The sequence below is a fragment of the Fusarium solani genome (assembly GCF_023522795.1).
Source record: "Fusarium solani strain SB1 chromosome Unknown bctg00000000, whole genome shotgun sequence".
NCBI classification, from domain to species: domain Eukaryota; kingdom Fungi; phylum Ascomycota; class Sordariomycetes; order Hypocreales; family Nectriaceae; genus Fusarium; species Fusarium solani.
Window position 1 is genome coordinate 4,473,558 of NW_027072157.1, and position 13,906 is coordinate 4,487,463.

General features: G+C 53.8%; 5 protein-coding genes across 5 annotated transcripts; 4 read left to right on the top strand and 1 right to left on the bottom strand.

Annotated features, from left to right (window-relative positions):
* Positions 1-812: 812 nt before the first annotated feature.
* On the top strand, positions 813-2,995 carry MRS44_001416 (uncharacterized protein; the record flags this gene model as incomplete). Its single annotated transcript, XM_046280645.1, has 4 exons — positions 813-855; positions 1,046-1,223; positions 1,287-1,452; positions 1,538-2,995. The coding sequence occupies 4 exons, from the start codon at positions 813-815 to the stop codon at positions 2,993-2,995; spliced, it is 1,845 nt and encodes a 614-aa protein (XP_046138317.1).
* A 1,382-nt stretch (positions 2,996-4,377) lies between these two features.
* On the top strand, positions 4,378-4,749 carry MRS44_001417 (uncharacterized protein; the record flags this gene model as incomplete). Its single annotated transcript, XM_065623694.1, has 1 exon — positions 4,378-4,749. The coding sequence occupies one exon, from the start codon at positions 4,378-4,380 to the stop codon at positions 4,747-4,749; it is 372 nt and encodes a 123-aa protein (XP_065480127.1).
* A 1,248-nt stretch (positions 4,750-5,997) lies between these two features.
* On the top strand, positions 5,998-6,795 carry MRS44_001418 (uncharacterized protein; the record flags this gene model as incomplete). The annotated part of the gene is made up of 1 exon (XM_046267365.2): positions 5,998-6,795. The coding sequence occupies one exon, from the start codon at positions 5,998-6,000 to the stop codon at positions 6,793-6,795; it is 798 nt and encodes a 265-aa protein (XP_046138316.1).
* Positions 6,796-9,166: 2,371 nt separating this feature from the next.
* Positions 9,167-9,442, bottom strand: MRS44_001419 (uncharacterized protein; the record flags this gene model as incomplete). Its single annotated transcript, XM_046280644.2, has 1 exon — positions 9,167-9,442. The coding sequence occupies one exon, from the start codon at positions 9,440-9,442 to the stop codon at positions 9,167-9,169; it is 276 nt and encodes a 91-aa protein (XP_046138315.2).
* Positions 9,443-10,556: 1,114 nt separating this feature from the next.
* Positions 10,557-11,216, top strand: MRS44_001420 (uncharacterized protein; the record flags this gene model as incomplete). The annotated part of the gene is made up of 1 exon (XM_065623696.1): positions 10,557-11,216. The coding sequence occupies one exon, from the start codon at positions 10,557-10,559 to the stop codon at positions 11,214-11,216; it is 660 nt and encodes a 219-aa protein (XP_065480128.1).
* Between the last annotated feature and the right edge of the window lie 2,690 nt (positions 11,217-13,906).

Here is a 13,906-nt window from a genome sequence, read left to right on the forward strand (position 1 = left end):
AAGGCTGGCTGCTCCTAGCCGCCCGCGGCTCCGAAAGCGGCAACTCGATTACACACACACAGCCTGAGGAAGCGACTCGCTCGCTACTCGGCGTTGCCGTTTTAGCTTAGGTGGTACTGCAGCAAGTAGTGATTGCCATCCCGCATGTAGGGAGAGGGGAAGAAGAAAAAAAAAATTGGCTCGAGATGCGGCTAATCCGTTCGTCGCCACTGTGTGTATGTATGTCTCTTTGTTGAGGCGAGTCTGAGGCGGAAGTGGGAGCAGCGATTGCTGTCACGAGAAATGGGGGTTCAAAAGCACTAGCCACGCACAAGTACTTACACACAAAAAATAGAAGAAAATATACATAATCATGAACTTTTTTGCCCGTGATTCAGTGACCGCACAAGACCTCGTAGAATAACCGGTTGACAAGGATGTCCACTTCTTGCCACAAAAACAAACCATCTGGCTTAGAATTGCCTCGTCTCTCATTTCTCAACCCAACCCAACCACAAGCGCCCTTTGACAGAATCTTTCCGTTGCCCCAGGCGCCGCAACGACGAGAAAAAAAGAACTGGAGCCCTGAAAAACTCAGAACTCAGGCGAGGGTCTATACCCTAATAGGCTTAGTGGAGGGGATCTCTGGCAGCCCAGCATAGCCCCACCCGGCAGAAAAAAAAGTTCACAAGCCCAGGGCCCCTCCCGAATTTATTCTCAGCGCCCGCTCACAAAATCTGGTTGGGAGAATTTCTTTCTCGAAACCCCACGTTCTTCCTCTTTCCCTTCATCCTTCTTCCCTTCCTCACCAAAAGCCTTTCAGACTAGACAAAATGGCGGACGAAGTGTATGACGGTGCCATTGGCATTGATCTGGGTGAGTTTCTGAGCCTCAGTATTGCTGCTGTTGTTGCTGCTGTTGTTGCTGCTGCGACGTCGTCGTGGTGATTTGTGCGCTCGCGATGCCCTCCTTGGGCATCAAAGGGCAAAAATCACACACAGGCTCAACAAACACGGCGAACACGCAGAAATCTTCGAATATCGATGCTAACAACGATCCCTCACAGGTACCACCTACTCCTGCGTTGCTACGTACGAGGGTACCAATGTCGAGATCATCGCCAACGAGCAGGGTTCTTTCACCACCCCTTCTTTCGTTTCCTTCACCGAGAAGGAGCGTCTGATCGGTGAGGCCGCCAAGAACAACGCTGCCATGAACCCCCGCAACACTGTCTTCGATGCCAAGTGAGTTTTTTGCTCTCGTTCGATCCCCGCGAAAAACACCTTCTGACTGAAATTTCCCCTCAGGCGTCTGATTGGCCGTCGCTTCGACGACCCTACCGTCAAGAAGGACATCGAGTCTTGGCCCTTCAAGATCATCGATGACAACGGTGCCCCCAAGATCGAGGTCGAGTACCTCGGCGAGAAGAAGTCCTTCTCTGCCCAGGAGATTTCCTCCATGGTTCTCACCAAGGTAAGCCAGGCTGCCCCTCCATACCAAATTTTCCCCGCCCCCGCACTAGCGACGCTCGAGCAAAAATTCTGACCCCTCCAAACAGATGAAGGAGATTGCCGAGGTCAAGCTTGGCAAGAAGGTTGAGAAGGCCGTCATCACTGTCCCTGCCTACTTCAACGACAACCAGCGACAGGCCACCAAGGACGCCGGTTCCATCGCCGGTCTCAACGTCCTCCGTATCATCAACGAGCCTACTGCTGCCGCCATCGCCTACGGTCTTGGCTCCGGCAAGTCTGAGAAGGAGCGCAACGTTCTCATCTACGATCTCGGTGGTGGTACTTTCGATGTCTCCCTCCTCAACATCCAGGGTGGTGTCTTCACTGTCAAGGCCACCGCTGGTGACACCCACCTGGGTGGTCAGGACTTCGACACCAACCTCCTCGATCACTGCAAGAAGGAGTTCAGCCGCAAGACCAAGAAGGACCTGTCCGGTGATGCCCGTGCTCTCCGACGTCTCCGAACTGCTTGCGAGCGTGCCAAGCGTACCCTCTCTTCTGGTGCCCAGGCCACCATTGAGATTGACTCTCTCTTCGATGGTGAGGACTTCACCATGTCCATCACCCGTGCCCGTTTCGAGGACCTTAACGCCAAGGCCTTCTCTGGCACCATCGAGCCCGTTGCCCAGGTTCTCAAGGATGCCGCTATCGAGAAGAGCGCCGTTGACGAGATCGTCCTGGTCGGTGGTTCCACCCGTATCCCCAAGATCCAGAAGCTTCTGTCCGACTTCTTCGACGGCAAGAAGCTTGAGAAGAGCATCAACCCCGATGAGGCTGTTGCCTACGGTGCCGCCGTCCAGGCCGGTATCCTCTCCGGAAAGGCCACCTCCGCCGAGACCGCCGACCTCCTCCTCCTGGATGTCGCCCCCCTGTCCCTTGGTGTCGCCATGGAGGGCAACATCTTTGCTCCTGTCGTTCCCCGAGGCACCTCAGTCCCGACTCTGAAGAAGCGAACCTTCACCACTGTCAGCGATGGTCAGCAGAGCGTTCAGTTCCCCGTCTACCAGGGTGAGCGTGTCAACTGCGAGGACAACACCTCCCTGGGTGAATTCACTCTTGCCCCTATCCCTCCCATGCGGGCTGGTGAGGCTGTGCTCGAGTGTGTCTTCGAGGTCGACGCCAACGGTATCCTTAAGGTGACTGCCACTGAGAAGACCTCTGGCCGCAGCGCCAACATCACCATTGCCAACTCTGTCGGCAAGCTCTCCACCGATGAGATTGAGAAGATGATCAGCGACGCCGAGGCCTTCAAGACCAACGACGACGCTTTCCAGAAGCGATTCGAGGCCAAGCAGCAGCTTGAGTCTTACATCAGCCGTGTCGAGGAGATTGTCTCCGATCCCACTCTGTCCCTCAAGCTCAAGCGAGGCCAGAAGGAGAAGATCGAGAACACCATCAGCGACGCTATGGCTGCTCTTGAGCTCGGCGACAGCTCTGCTGAGGACCTCAAGAAGCAGGAGCTCGCCCTCAAGCGCCTTGTCACCAAGGCCATGTCCTCCCGATAAATGCACAACGCTGCTCAAAAGGATGGCAGTGGTGTAGATGAACGGGTTATGGATGATGAGCAATGAGCCAGGCCACCCTCGACGCCTCACGAGGGACATAGGCTTACGACTGGCCGAGGTGGTTTTCCTTTGTCATTACGGTAATTGGACAAGGATATACCGAGGCATTTGAAAAGTTCTGCATGTTTGTGTTCATGGGTCGATGACAACGATGCCGCGCTCAGGCCTGGGCGGTTATGACATGAGAAGCTGCATGGGAAAAGCGAAGGCGGGTGCGGGCTCACTGGGCCGGGGCCCCCGATGAGTGGATGAAGGCCTGTGAATTTAAGCATAGACTCGGTAGAATGGAAAAATGGAATGATGCCTTTTTACCAACTTCATTTTTGTTTGTCTGATGCTTAGTGTGATCTGTGCCGTGTAATGACTGACCGTTGCCCATGTGAGATTTGGTCCGCGGTGTTGGACAAACGGGCGAATGTTAGTGCCTCAGTCAGACAGAAATCGACCTTAGCCTATCTTTTCCTAAGGGTAATTATGAGATAAAATAAAAATAATAAAGTAATAAATAAAGAAGATCTAATACCTTGATTATATTAGGGTATTCCTTTAATATATTTATTTATATTTATTTATAAATTTTAAGTATAATTTGCTCTTCTTTCCCGTTCTGGTGTCTTATTTATTTCTCAACCTAGGTGCCATCGCTCCAACTCCAGATAACAAACAAGCTGGGAACATATGGAATCAAGAGAATGAAAGACATGGCTAGAAAGGGAAATAACTACCTTGACAGCCAACCTACCACTCTTCTCTCTAAAATGCGCTCCCCACTAACTTCCTCTTCACAACATCATCGTCGACAACAGAAAAGACGAAGCAGTCTCCCAAACCACACAAAAGAGAGCCTCAAGTCTTCTCTCCATGAAGGTATCTCGATATATCGACATCAAGCATCAGCAGAATAATTTGCGCTCCCAGGAGCCCATTTCTAAGCGGCTTTGAGCGGCCTTTACCAGATCGCTCTAGAGTTTCTCTTTTGCCCAGAAGCCCTCTCTGGTTTCTCACCTTTGCCATCCCACCCCCGTAACACTTTCGCGCCCAGGCCCATTTGCCTCACCTTCAACTTAATTGTTTGTATCTCTTTCATATTCTCCTTCTCTGCCTCTTTCCACATTTATCGTCGTCTTCCCAGCTTTCGACGGCATTGCCGGAAACGACACCACTATGATGACCCCATCGGCTAATCAACCGTCCACTATTTCCGACGACAGATACTTCATCGAACTGAAAGAGCATCAGCTTGATAAATGTGCCAAAATGGGCAGATTTTTCCGCCTTGCCCTGGCTTTCAAGCCACGTCGCCCGGCATCCCGGCCGAAGAGATGGAGATTATGCTCAGAGCCATGAAGAGAGAGAATGACGAGGCGGAGAGAAAGCTGAGGGATGAGATCGACAAGGAAAAAAAGAGACAGTCCGAGCTGAGCTCGAGCAATCTTCAGGACCGCGAAGATTGTATCGCCTCCCTCCTACAACTCTTTCGTGCCGACCAGGAGATGGGCGAAATATCCGCGCGCACCCCAACTACTCATGGGAATCGAACCCCCCCGAGTCGATGTAAGTATCAGGGACACCCCGACAAACTTGACCTTATTCTTACTAACACTCAAGAGGAACTCGAAAAGCTCCGCCATCGCTACAGGGGCGTTGTGACTCAGACGGACACAAAGTCCGAGACGGCATTCACATCATCTTGAAGCTGACCGAGGAAGTATGGAGTCAAGGGGTGAATGCAGAGGATGAATCGAAGTAGGGAAACTGAATGACGCGAGTTGAGATAGGCTCAAGGCTGGTCTGCTGGGGAGACAACGCGAATGTTACCATTAAGGTCCATTGCTATACAGACAGTTGGGATTATCTTGGTAGGCGACTTGACGGCGTCACCAGATCGCTTCAGGTCGGGGACTTCTTGGAAGGGGACAACTATGACGACGAAGTCGGCGATAATTAGAGGTAGTCGGTCGACCTGGGCACTTGGACGGATTTGACTGGGCTCTCGACTAAGAAGAACCGGAAAACATATACATACACTGTGATGACCACATTGATGACCGTGACCGACTGCTAAACTCTCCATAGAGTTTAGGCAGGGAGCAGGTGCTAATGATTTACCAAGGTCGTATTCGCTATATGTCGAAGCCAAGGTCGTGGTTCTAATCGTGGTCGTCATATGGAGGTCAAAGTCAGAGCCATTATAGGTAATAGTCGCTGTGGTCGCTGTGGTCGCTGTGGTTGTTTTATGCGCGCGCGCGAACGTGTTTGGGTTATCTTAGACCTACGAATTTAGTATGAAATGAGAAGTATCTTAGGATAAAAATAGGATAAGTCTATTACAGCTTAGGAGGAACTCGGTACATTTTCCTCCTAATTTTAGAGTATTTTATTATAAGATATATAAATGATGCTATTGAGTATTTGCTGAGGGACATGCCCATCTCTATCCATGTCGAGGGCCTGGGCGCTGGCGTTTTATCCACTTGGTGTAAGTCTGTTACTTGTTTCCATTCTGTCGCGATCCTGTCTACTGGACGCTCCCTGCTAAGTTTGATAGGATAAAAAAAAATGACAACACAGATGCGCCCTGAAGTTGAGTTCTCTCAACGCCAACTACTACAATGGCCGTGGAGCTCTGTGAGCTCATGGAAGGGACTTCTCGTGGATAGCTGGCCCTTAGGTAACGAGGTGGCGGGGACCCCAACTTGTGTATTTAGCCCGCTTCCACCCAATCGGCGACTTGCATCTGACAACTACATGCTCGCCACATGGATCGGTTTGAACGGCATGCCTTCTTGAACCAGGATTGGAGTCAATACTAGGCTTCTTAATTCTCAAGTTTCATTGATTGAGTTCTGGGCACGAGCATGTCAGCCGCCCTGTTCCTACGAAACTCACCTGAAGCAGAGGCAGAGGAATTGTAGTCATCGTCAACTCTGAACTGAGTCATCATGACAAGCACTGAGGCAAACAACCTCACCATCCTCGACCTTCCCGTCGACATTCTGAGCCTCATCCTCCAGCCTCTCGTTACGAGCGAGACGCCGATACAGCTCTGCCCATGCACACCGTCGCCCATTAACCCAGTGGCTGTCCTCCTCTCGCACCCAGCACTGCACGCCATCGCAACACCGCTGCTATATGCGAGCAACGAGTTCGTGCTCGACGTGACGGGCCCTCATGCGCAACACATACGCAGGGAACTACTCAAGATACCCGGATCCGATGAGCGGCTCCCCGGCCGGGCGGTTCTGCTGTCGACCCCAGACGCGTTGCGCAGGGTGGCGAGAATGCAGGTGCGGATAGACCGGCTGAGGGGTTGGGTGGGGGCCGGAGTGGTACCGCTGCTGGCAGAGCTGGCGGTTCAAGGAGGGCTGGACCACCTCACGGTGTGGGTGCGAACGCCCGGAGAGCGGAGGGCGCAAGTACAGGTGGCCCCGAGGAGGAAGATGCCCGGAGAGGAGGGGACGGACCTGGACATGTTTGCCCGGCCACCGCTGGAGGGGCTACTGAGGGTGTTGGCGGACCCGTACCTACTGTCTGCGCGGCTGTGGGTAGACGCGCGGCACGCAAAGGCGTGGTGCCGGTTCCACGCCGGAGGATGCGGCGCCGCGGCGGAGGGTTGGACCGGAGGTGGAGCCCGGGAGCCGGCGGATGCAGTGGAGATTGACTGGCGGCAGGTTCTCCGGGTGGTGGACCCGGAGAGGAAGGATATTGCTGTGGCAGTCAAGACAGAACGAAGATGGTAAATGTCACTGCTCAAAGGTATTCTCGATGCACAAGCTTCAGCTGAAGCCGATCTTTTCTTGTTTCACTTTCTTATGGTGTATGGAGAGGCTGGCCACAGTTGGCTGACTGAAGCAGAAGTGTGTGTACGTGGCGTCTGAGGACGGGCAGCGGCCAGAGACGGCATATTGGAAAGAGGGTGTGGGAGGAGGATTGTAGTTACGGATTGCTGTTATTCAACATGGGAGAGTGGGAGAATGATAGTCTATCTGAGAGATGTGTTCACATGTAGCATGCAGAGACAATCCAAGCTTTACAGATAGGGTTGATGCGATTGGCAGCGATAGATCTGCTCCTATGCTGAACCGGTCCTTCTCGGCATCGATCTTCCAGCCGCATTCCATAGTGCACCAATCCTCCCTCATGTCTCTCCCTTACTCTCAAGCTTATTTGTCCCGAGACAACTCACCCTCGCATTCCATTGCGTATATCTCACACGTAGCCACACCCTCTGAAACCATGGTCCTACCTAGCAGCAGCGACGATCCAGAACTTGTCTCGTCCAGTCAAGACTCGCCTTGATATCCCCGAGGGTTGTCATCTCGGAACCCCGAGCCAACGCCGCCTCTCCGACCCTCCCGCCGTCAAGCCACGGTCTGGGGTCATGGGCCGCAACAAGGCGATGACGTCTTTCACTCTGCCCCCAATTGACTTTCAGAGTTCCCCTTCTGTCCGAGATTGCGTCTCTCAGTGGTTGAATTTGCAGTGACATTCCAGTCCCCCGCAAAAGTATCCAACGCCCAGGAAACCATCACCATCAGACTGAGAATGAAGAACCGCAATCTCCGTCCTTTCGGCGTCGTTATCTCCACGTTTCCCATCCTCTACTGTACGCCACCCCGTAAAAGCCAACAAGCAAAAAACGGTCTTCCCCTCCGCCTGGGGGAAATCAGAACCCCCATGTCCCGCTCCTCCCAGCCCACAATAAGCTCTGATGGACAAAATAACACGGGCAGCCAGAGAAAATCTGCAGGCCTTCATGCACGTCTCGGACGCCTCCCGAACTGCTACGTAAACTACCGACAGCGCGGAGCAACGAGAGAGCTTCGAGACCCCTACACACAGGCATGGGGGCAGATTGGCGCGCATGCTCTATACTCTATAGGTTCTCGCTCCAAAAGTGAGCACCCTTGCTCGAGAGATGCGACCTCACACACACTGACCGGCCTCCTCCGGTCTTTATGGCACGTTTTTAATCTTTGATGTCGCTTGCTCAGCTTTCACGTGGCCGGAATCAGAAAGAAGAAAAATGGTAGTTCATCCTTTACGCCGGCAATGGGGTTGTGCAGTGAGATGCACTGCAACCCCCTTCACTGGGCAGGTTTCCCCGGCAGTCTCTTTAGGTGCCGCGAACTCGTCGCAAATTGATCAAGAGGGTGCACGTAGGAGACAGAAGAGAAGCCATGAAAAATGAAGAAGGATAGAAGAGGAAAGCGACGGCGCAACCAAGGCAAGCCAACAAGATTGGGGCTGGCGTGCTTTGATCTGCCTTCTTAGCACATGACGCTAAGAGCTCACACCTTGACCTATGAGCCTCTAGTAGTTGAGTTGGTTGACAAGTTGCGCATTGTCACAACAACACCCGCCTATACCGCCATATTTCATCCGGGATAGGAGTGCCGTGCTCACAACTCTTTCCAGGCACCTGGATGTTCACACACACATGCACATTTGATAGACTTCCTTTTTTGCTTGTTTCGGAAAGGACTGGAATCATGATTTGCCGCTACCAAAAGCTATGCAAGATTATCCAATTGCCCAAGGGCGAAGGAAAGAAGGGGATAGAGACAATGAAGCCCTCCACCATCTCTCCGCCCGCCCTGTAATTTTTCTTCTCCTCCTTCTCCTCCTCATCCTCTTGGCAATGAGTGTGAAGCTCAAGGTAGGAAAGAAAACAATAGAGATGCACAACAAAACCCCAAACCTCGCCCTCCTGATCAGCCTCTCTCAAGACTACACACTGTTTTTGTTCATCTTCTCGTAAAACAGGATCCAGACCAAAGCCGCCCACCTCAATCCTAATCCCGTTTCATATCATTCCGTTTCATTTCGTTTCGTTGGATTTTTTCCCTTCAGCCGAGCTGCAAGCTTCGTCGCTTACAGCCCACCCCCCACCATCTCAGATGGGGGGACTTTTTTTTTTCCATCACTTTTTTTGGTAGTTTTTAGTTCAAAAGTTGTTGATAGGCATAATGCTCTCTCGAGAGCACAAAGTCAAGACGTGGTGAATCGAAGAGATAAAAGAATCGCTGCGCTATCGTACTGCGTCGCCGGCCTGAAAACAAGGCCGCCTCTGAGGAGCTTGTCGAAGAAGCTCGTCACATGGCTTCGCCTTCAGTGGAGGATGACATCGTGGAAGTCGGCCTGGTGGTCATCGGCGTGCTCGCCGTAGTGGACGGGGCCGAGCTTGAGGATGCGGTAGCCGTTGGAGCTGCTGGAGCTCGAGGATCCACTGGAAGATCGTCGAGGGGCAGCGGGCCTGGCGTGCGAGCGCGAGCTGGTGACGGGCTTCTTGGGGTACGAGGGAGAGGTGGCCGGGGCCAGCGAGAGGAAGTTGGACCGGGGAGCCGGGGTGAGGGGGAGGAACTTCTGGGGAGGAAGGCCGGACATTTTGAAAGGTGGTGTTGGTGAAGAAAGTTTAGAAAGATATAGAATTGTCTTGTTTGTTGTTGTGAGATGTAGCTGAGGTGGGCGAGACAGCTAGATCGTTGTTTTCCTGAGAAGGCAGAGAGAAGGCGAGGCCTGTTGTTTGGTTGAGGAAGAAGAAGAGAGGAGGGAAGCCCAAGATCGAGGGGAGGGACTCGTCCCTTTATGCTCCAGAGATTGTGTCCATGTTGTTCTATTGTTGGTGTTTGGGGGCGTCTCCGTTGTCCGTCTCATCCGCCTCTGCACTCCATCCGTAACCGCCATCCGCAACCCACATGATACCCCCGGCCGACGGTCCCCGCACCTCTGTCCGTAGCTCCAGACCCGGGAGAGCCTATCTCACTATTATTGTACGTACCGTAGCTGCCTATCTCTGCTCTGGCGTAATGCGAAACTAGTCTGTCGCAGCTTGATGACATGTCCCGTCCCTCCCGTCCCTCCTCCGGCAAGTGGAAGAAGCTCTAGGCTGAGCTGTCTCTATCGATACTCCCTCCTCCTCGACTGCCCGCGTTCCAGCTCATTCGTCATGATCCAGCGCGTGACTGCAAATCAGGTTGTCGTCACAATCTTGGACAGCCCATCCCATCGCCACCTCGCCTGTGAGTCGAGTCTCCCCGGCTCATGCCTCTCGGCCGTCACGATACCTCTTTGGCCTCCACTGTAATTCCGTGTTTCTCGGACGGAGCATGCCAGCTCCAGCTGCCATGACGGCGGACTTGGCCGCACCGGGTGGGCACCCGGTCCCCATTGCTCGCTTATTGGCCACCCCCGGTTTTTCACCACCTGAAAAAATAAGATGGGCAGGTCCGTAGGAGCGTACCGTACCTTCCTTCTGCACCGCGTACGCTTGCCCTCGCCCACTCACACTCCAACACTTTGCAATCTCATCTCCGCCTGTCAAAGGCATCCACTACCAACCACCTACCGAGCCAGCCAGTCCAGCCCAGCCCAGTAACTCCGGAGGGAGGCTTGCTCATCCTCTCGTTTCTTCGCGGTAGCTTTCCACCGAGACCTGCTGCGCATCAATGCCGCTGCACGTGGGGGTTTGGAAGCGTACGGACCGGTCCATGCCTCCCTGATGCTCGCTCGCAGCTTTCTGTCGCTCATCTCGCAGCACGCAGCACGCAGCCGCCCCTGTCGACGCGTCGTGTCTCCCTTTTGCCTCACCATCACCACCACCATCTTCAGCATCGTCAACCACGGCCTGGCCCTGTTCGAGAATCACGGGAATCTCCACTTGCGGCTCAACCCCAAGGTTACATGCCTGCCTCTTCCCGAGTCACCGTCCTTGCCCGACTCCATTGGGTCCCGGCTACAACAAGGGAATATCTCGGAGAGTCGACCAGACCAGCGAGTTTTGGACCTGGGGACTGTCAAAGCTCTGCAGATTGCGGGGAACTGCCGTCATTCGTCATTGCCTCCCTCCTCCCATCCGCTGTCGACAAGTCTCGACTGTCAAATCAGTCTCTGCCAGGCACCGGGTCCTCTAGTTTCTTGGTCCTGTCTGGGCGCCCCTCGCCTTGCATCTGCCATTCTAGCCCAGGCCAGCCTATCGTCGTCATTTCCCGCCCTCACTCGCAATCTCTTCTCCACTACTGCCACGAGGCAAGCAAAGCAACGTGCAGACCAGACACCGCGAGTAACCGGGACAGGCCTCTCTTTGAGTGGAGCGCTTCGCTTCGTCAAGCCCGCAACTGATGCATCCTACCGGCCTCCGGCTTGCCTCGACCTACACTGATTTCGCCTGTGACCGGCTTATCTCCCGGTGCACACACACACTTGCAGCTTCTCGATCCCATTCTACCGACCGTGGCGCCAGGAAAAGGCCTGCGTGTCAGCAGCATTGCTTCTGTCTCAAGCCCTGCTGTACGCCTCCAGTCAACAACAAATCCATGCTCGATCAAATGCGTTGTGGCAAACTCGAGGGGCAGCAGAAGACACCAGACCGATCCAGAGTCTCAAGCCTGCCTCGTGCCCAGCATCATGCCACTCTTAAATCATTGTGCTTCTTTTATCTCCTTTCTTTGTCCAGAGCAAAAATTTTCGACCCTGCTTTTATGCATCGCACGCTTCCAACAAGCCACTCAAGCGGCCACCGGAGACCTCCTTCTGCCCGAGACGCTCAAATCTGCAGCTAGGTGGGCAGCGAGCAACAAGCCATCCATCGCGGCGTGTTGGTCTGCTGGTCAAGTTGATCATCGGGAAAAGGAGGGTAGAGGTTTATGGCACTTGATTAGATCCCGTTCAGATCCCGCTGCTCCCGCTCTCCATGCCCACCCAGCCCTTGACCTCTTTGCCCTCTTAGCCTGGAGACTAGGTCTCGAAGGCAAAGAGCCTCCTCATGATGCCCATCCGTTGTCATGGGACCATCTTTTATCAATGCGAGCAACTGACATTCATCAAGTTAGCCGGCACAAGTGTCCTTTCCTCTTTTCCTTTCTTTTTCTCACGCCTCTTTGCTCCTCGCTTTTTATCCCTTTCTTTTGTTTGTTGCTGCTACTGCCCTCATGACCCCTTAGGCCGCCACTGACCAGCTCACTTTTCCTTGAGCCGAAAGCCTTCATCTCTCATCATGTGATCTAGGCTCGGCTAAAGATTGGTCTCCAGATCGAACCGTTCGCCGAATTACCCTTCACCGAACCTTCACCGGTTTCGGCCGACTACCCCCGTACAGACCTTGGATGTCTTCGCTCACCCTGGTCAAGCTGGGTCGCTTGCTTTCTCAAAACTACGCCCATGCCAAGATCGCGGAAGACCTTTTCCCTCAACCATGGACCGACTTATACGGGCTGACAGCCTCCAAGTGGCCCGCGAGCTGTCTCCGTTTCGGTCCGTAACCTTCCCTATCAACTCTAGGGAGCCCGGCTTGCCAGTCAACATCTCGGAGATTCTGTGGCGTAATCCAATCAACCCAGTAGGCAACAGATGGTTCCGGCCAGAGCCCGGCCGCACAAGAACCAGGCCATTGGCATGACGCTCGTGCTCTAGTTTCCAGAAACCAGGAAATTGCACAAACACCACTGCACAGCCAAGGAGAAGTCACCTTTTCGATACCCACAAGCTTATGCGAGGGGGGCTAGCAAGAAGCGGTCGGCCACTTGACACCACGCTCCGCGTCAGCATGTTCAGTCGGAACCTCGAGCGACTCGTCTAGGCGGCACTCGACGCCCCCTCCGTTGCACCTTTGCAACCCAAAGTCTACCCTTTGCCATCGTTTGACGCCATGTCAAGTTGTGGGTTGTGACAAGGGGTTGAGCCATATGCGCCGTCCGACCAATGACGTGGACTCCTAAGCGCCGCCCTTGCAGCAACCAGTCGTTCAACCCCGCTACCCCTGGCTAGACTCTAGGAGTTTGGCGTCCAACGTCACCTCTCGAAGCTCTGAATCAACGTCACTTGCCAGTCGTGAACGCGCAATCGCGCGCCCTTTTGCCGCGCTTTCAAGGGACAACTAGCGGCCACCGCGGGCTTTTCCCAGCAGCCCGGGCTACCTGGATTGAAAGAATGGGGCAAGTGATCGGATCAGGACAGGCCCGAGGCGGCCTGGAGGGCAGCTGTGCACTACCCAGTGGACCGTGCCGTCGAGGCGGGAGAAGGAAGGGCGGAGAAGCTGCTCGGGTCGGGATGACTCCTGCAAGAGAGAGTGACGGTGTGGGTGTCAATGAATCTAGTTGCTGCACTCTTGTCACTCTGATCACCAACAAGAGCTTGAGTTTGCGTCGAGGAGCACTAGCCCCGGGCAGCCAAGATGTTCCTGGCCAGAGACAAGTTCCGTGCATGCACTCTGGCCGCGGTGGTTCCGGCTCAAGCTCCCTCTCAAGCAACTTTCCCACTATGGTAAAGACACCAAGTCTTTGATTCCGCTCTGCCCGCATGCATGAAGGGCCCCCTTCGTCTTAATGTGGATAGATTACCAACGCTTCGGGCCAGCCTTCAAGTTGTCAAGCAGGTTAGGAGTGTGATGAGAAGATTTGCGCACCATGGCGTCACCTTCTTATTCGGAACGAGAAATGACATCGTGGCGGACGATGGCGGCCAAGTCCGAGCCTTCTTGGTCTGGGCTAGGGTTGATACTGAACCTCCTGGAGTTGATTTCCTTGCTCAAAGGAATAGTCTGGAACACCAAGAATTCTATGAGCTAGCCAGTCCTGTGGTAAGTATCTCAGAGATATCGGGGCAGCCAAACTGAGACCAGGCACTTGGATCTTGAACCTCCGATAGGTACCTATTGTGGAGATTGTATGAGCTTGACGTCAGCTAGTGCAGACGACAATGAATACTAGGACGGTTGGTCCCATCAGCGTCTTGCCCCATCATCTGTCAAGGGTGAGAGGACTAAGGACTGCCGACACGAAGAATGCTCTGTTCCGCCTCGGCCCTTTCCTTTTCAGGTGTATATTAACGAGGAACAGCTAGCAAACTGCACTG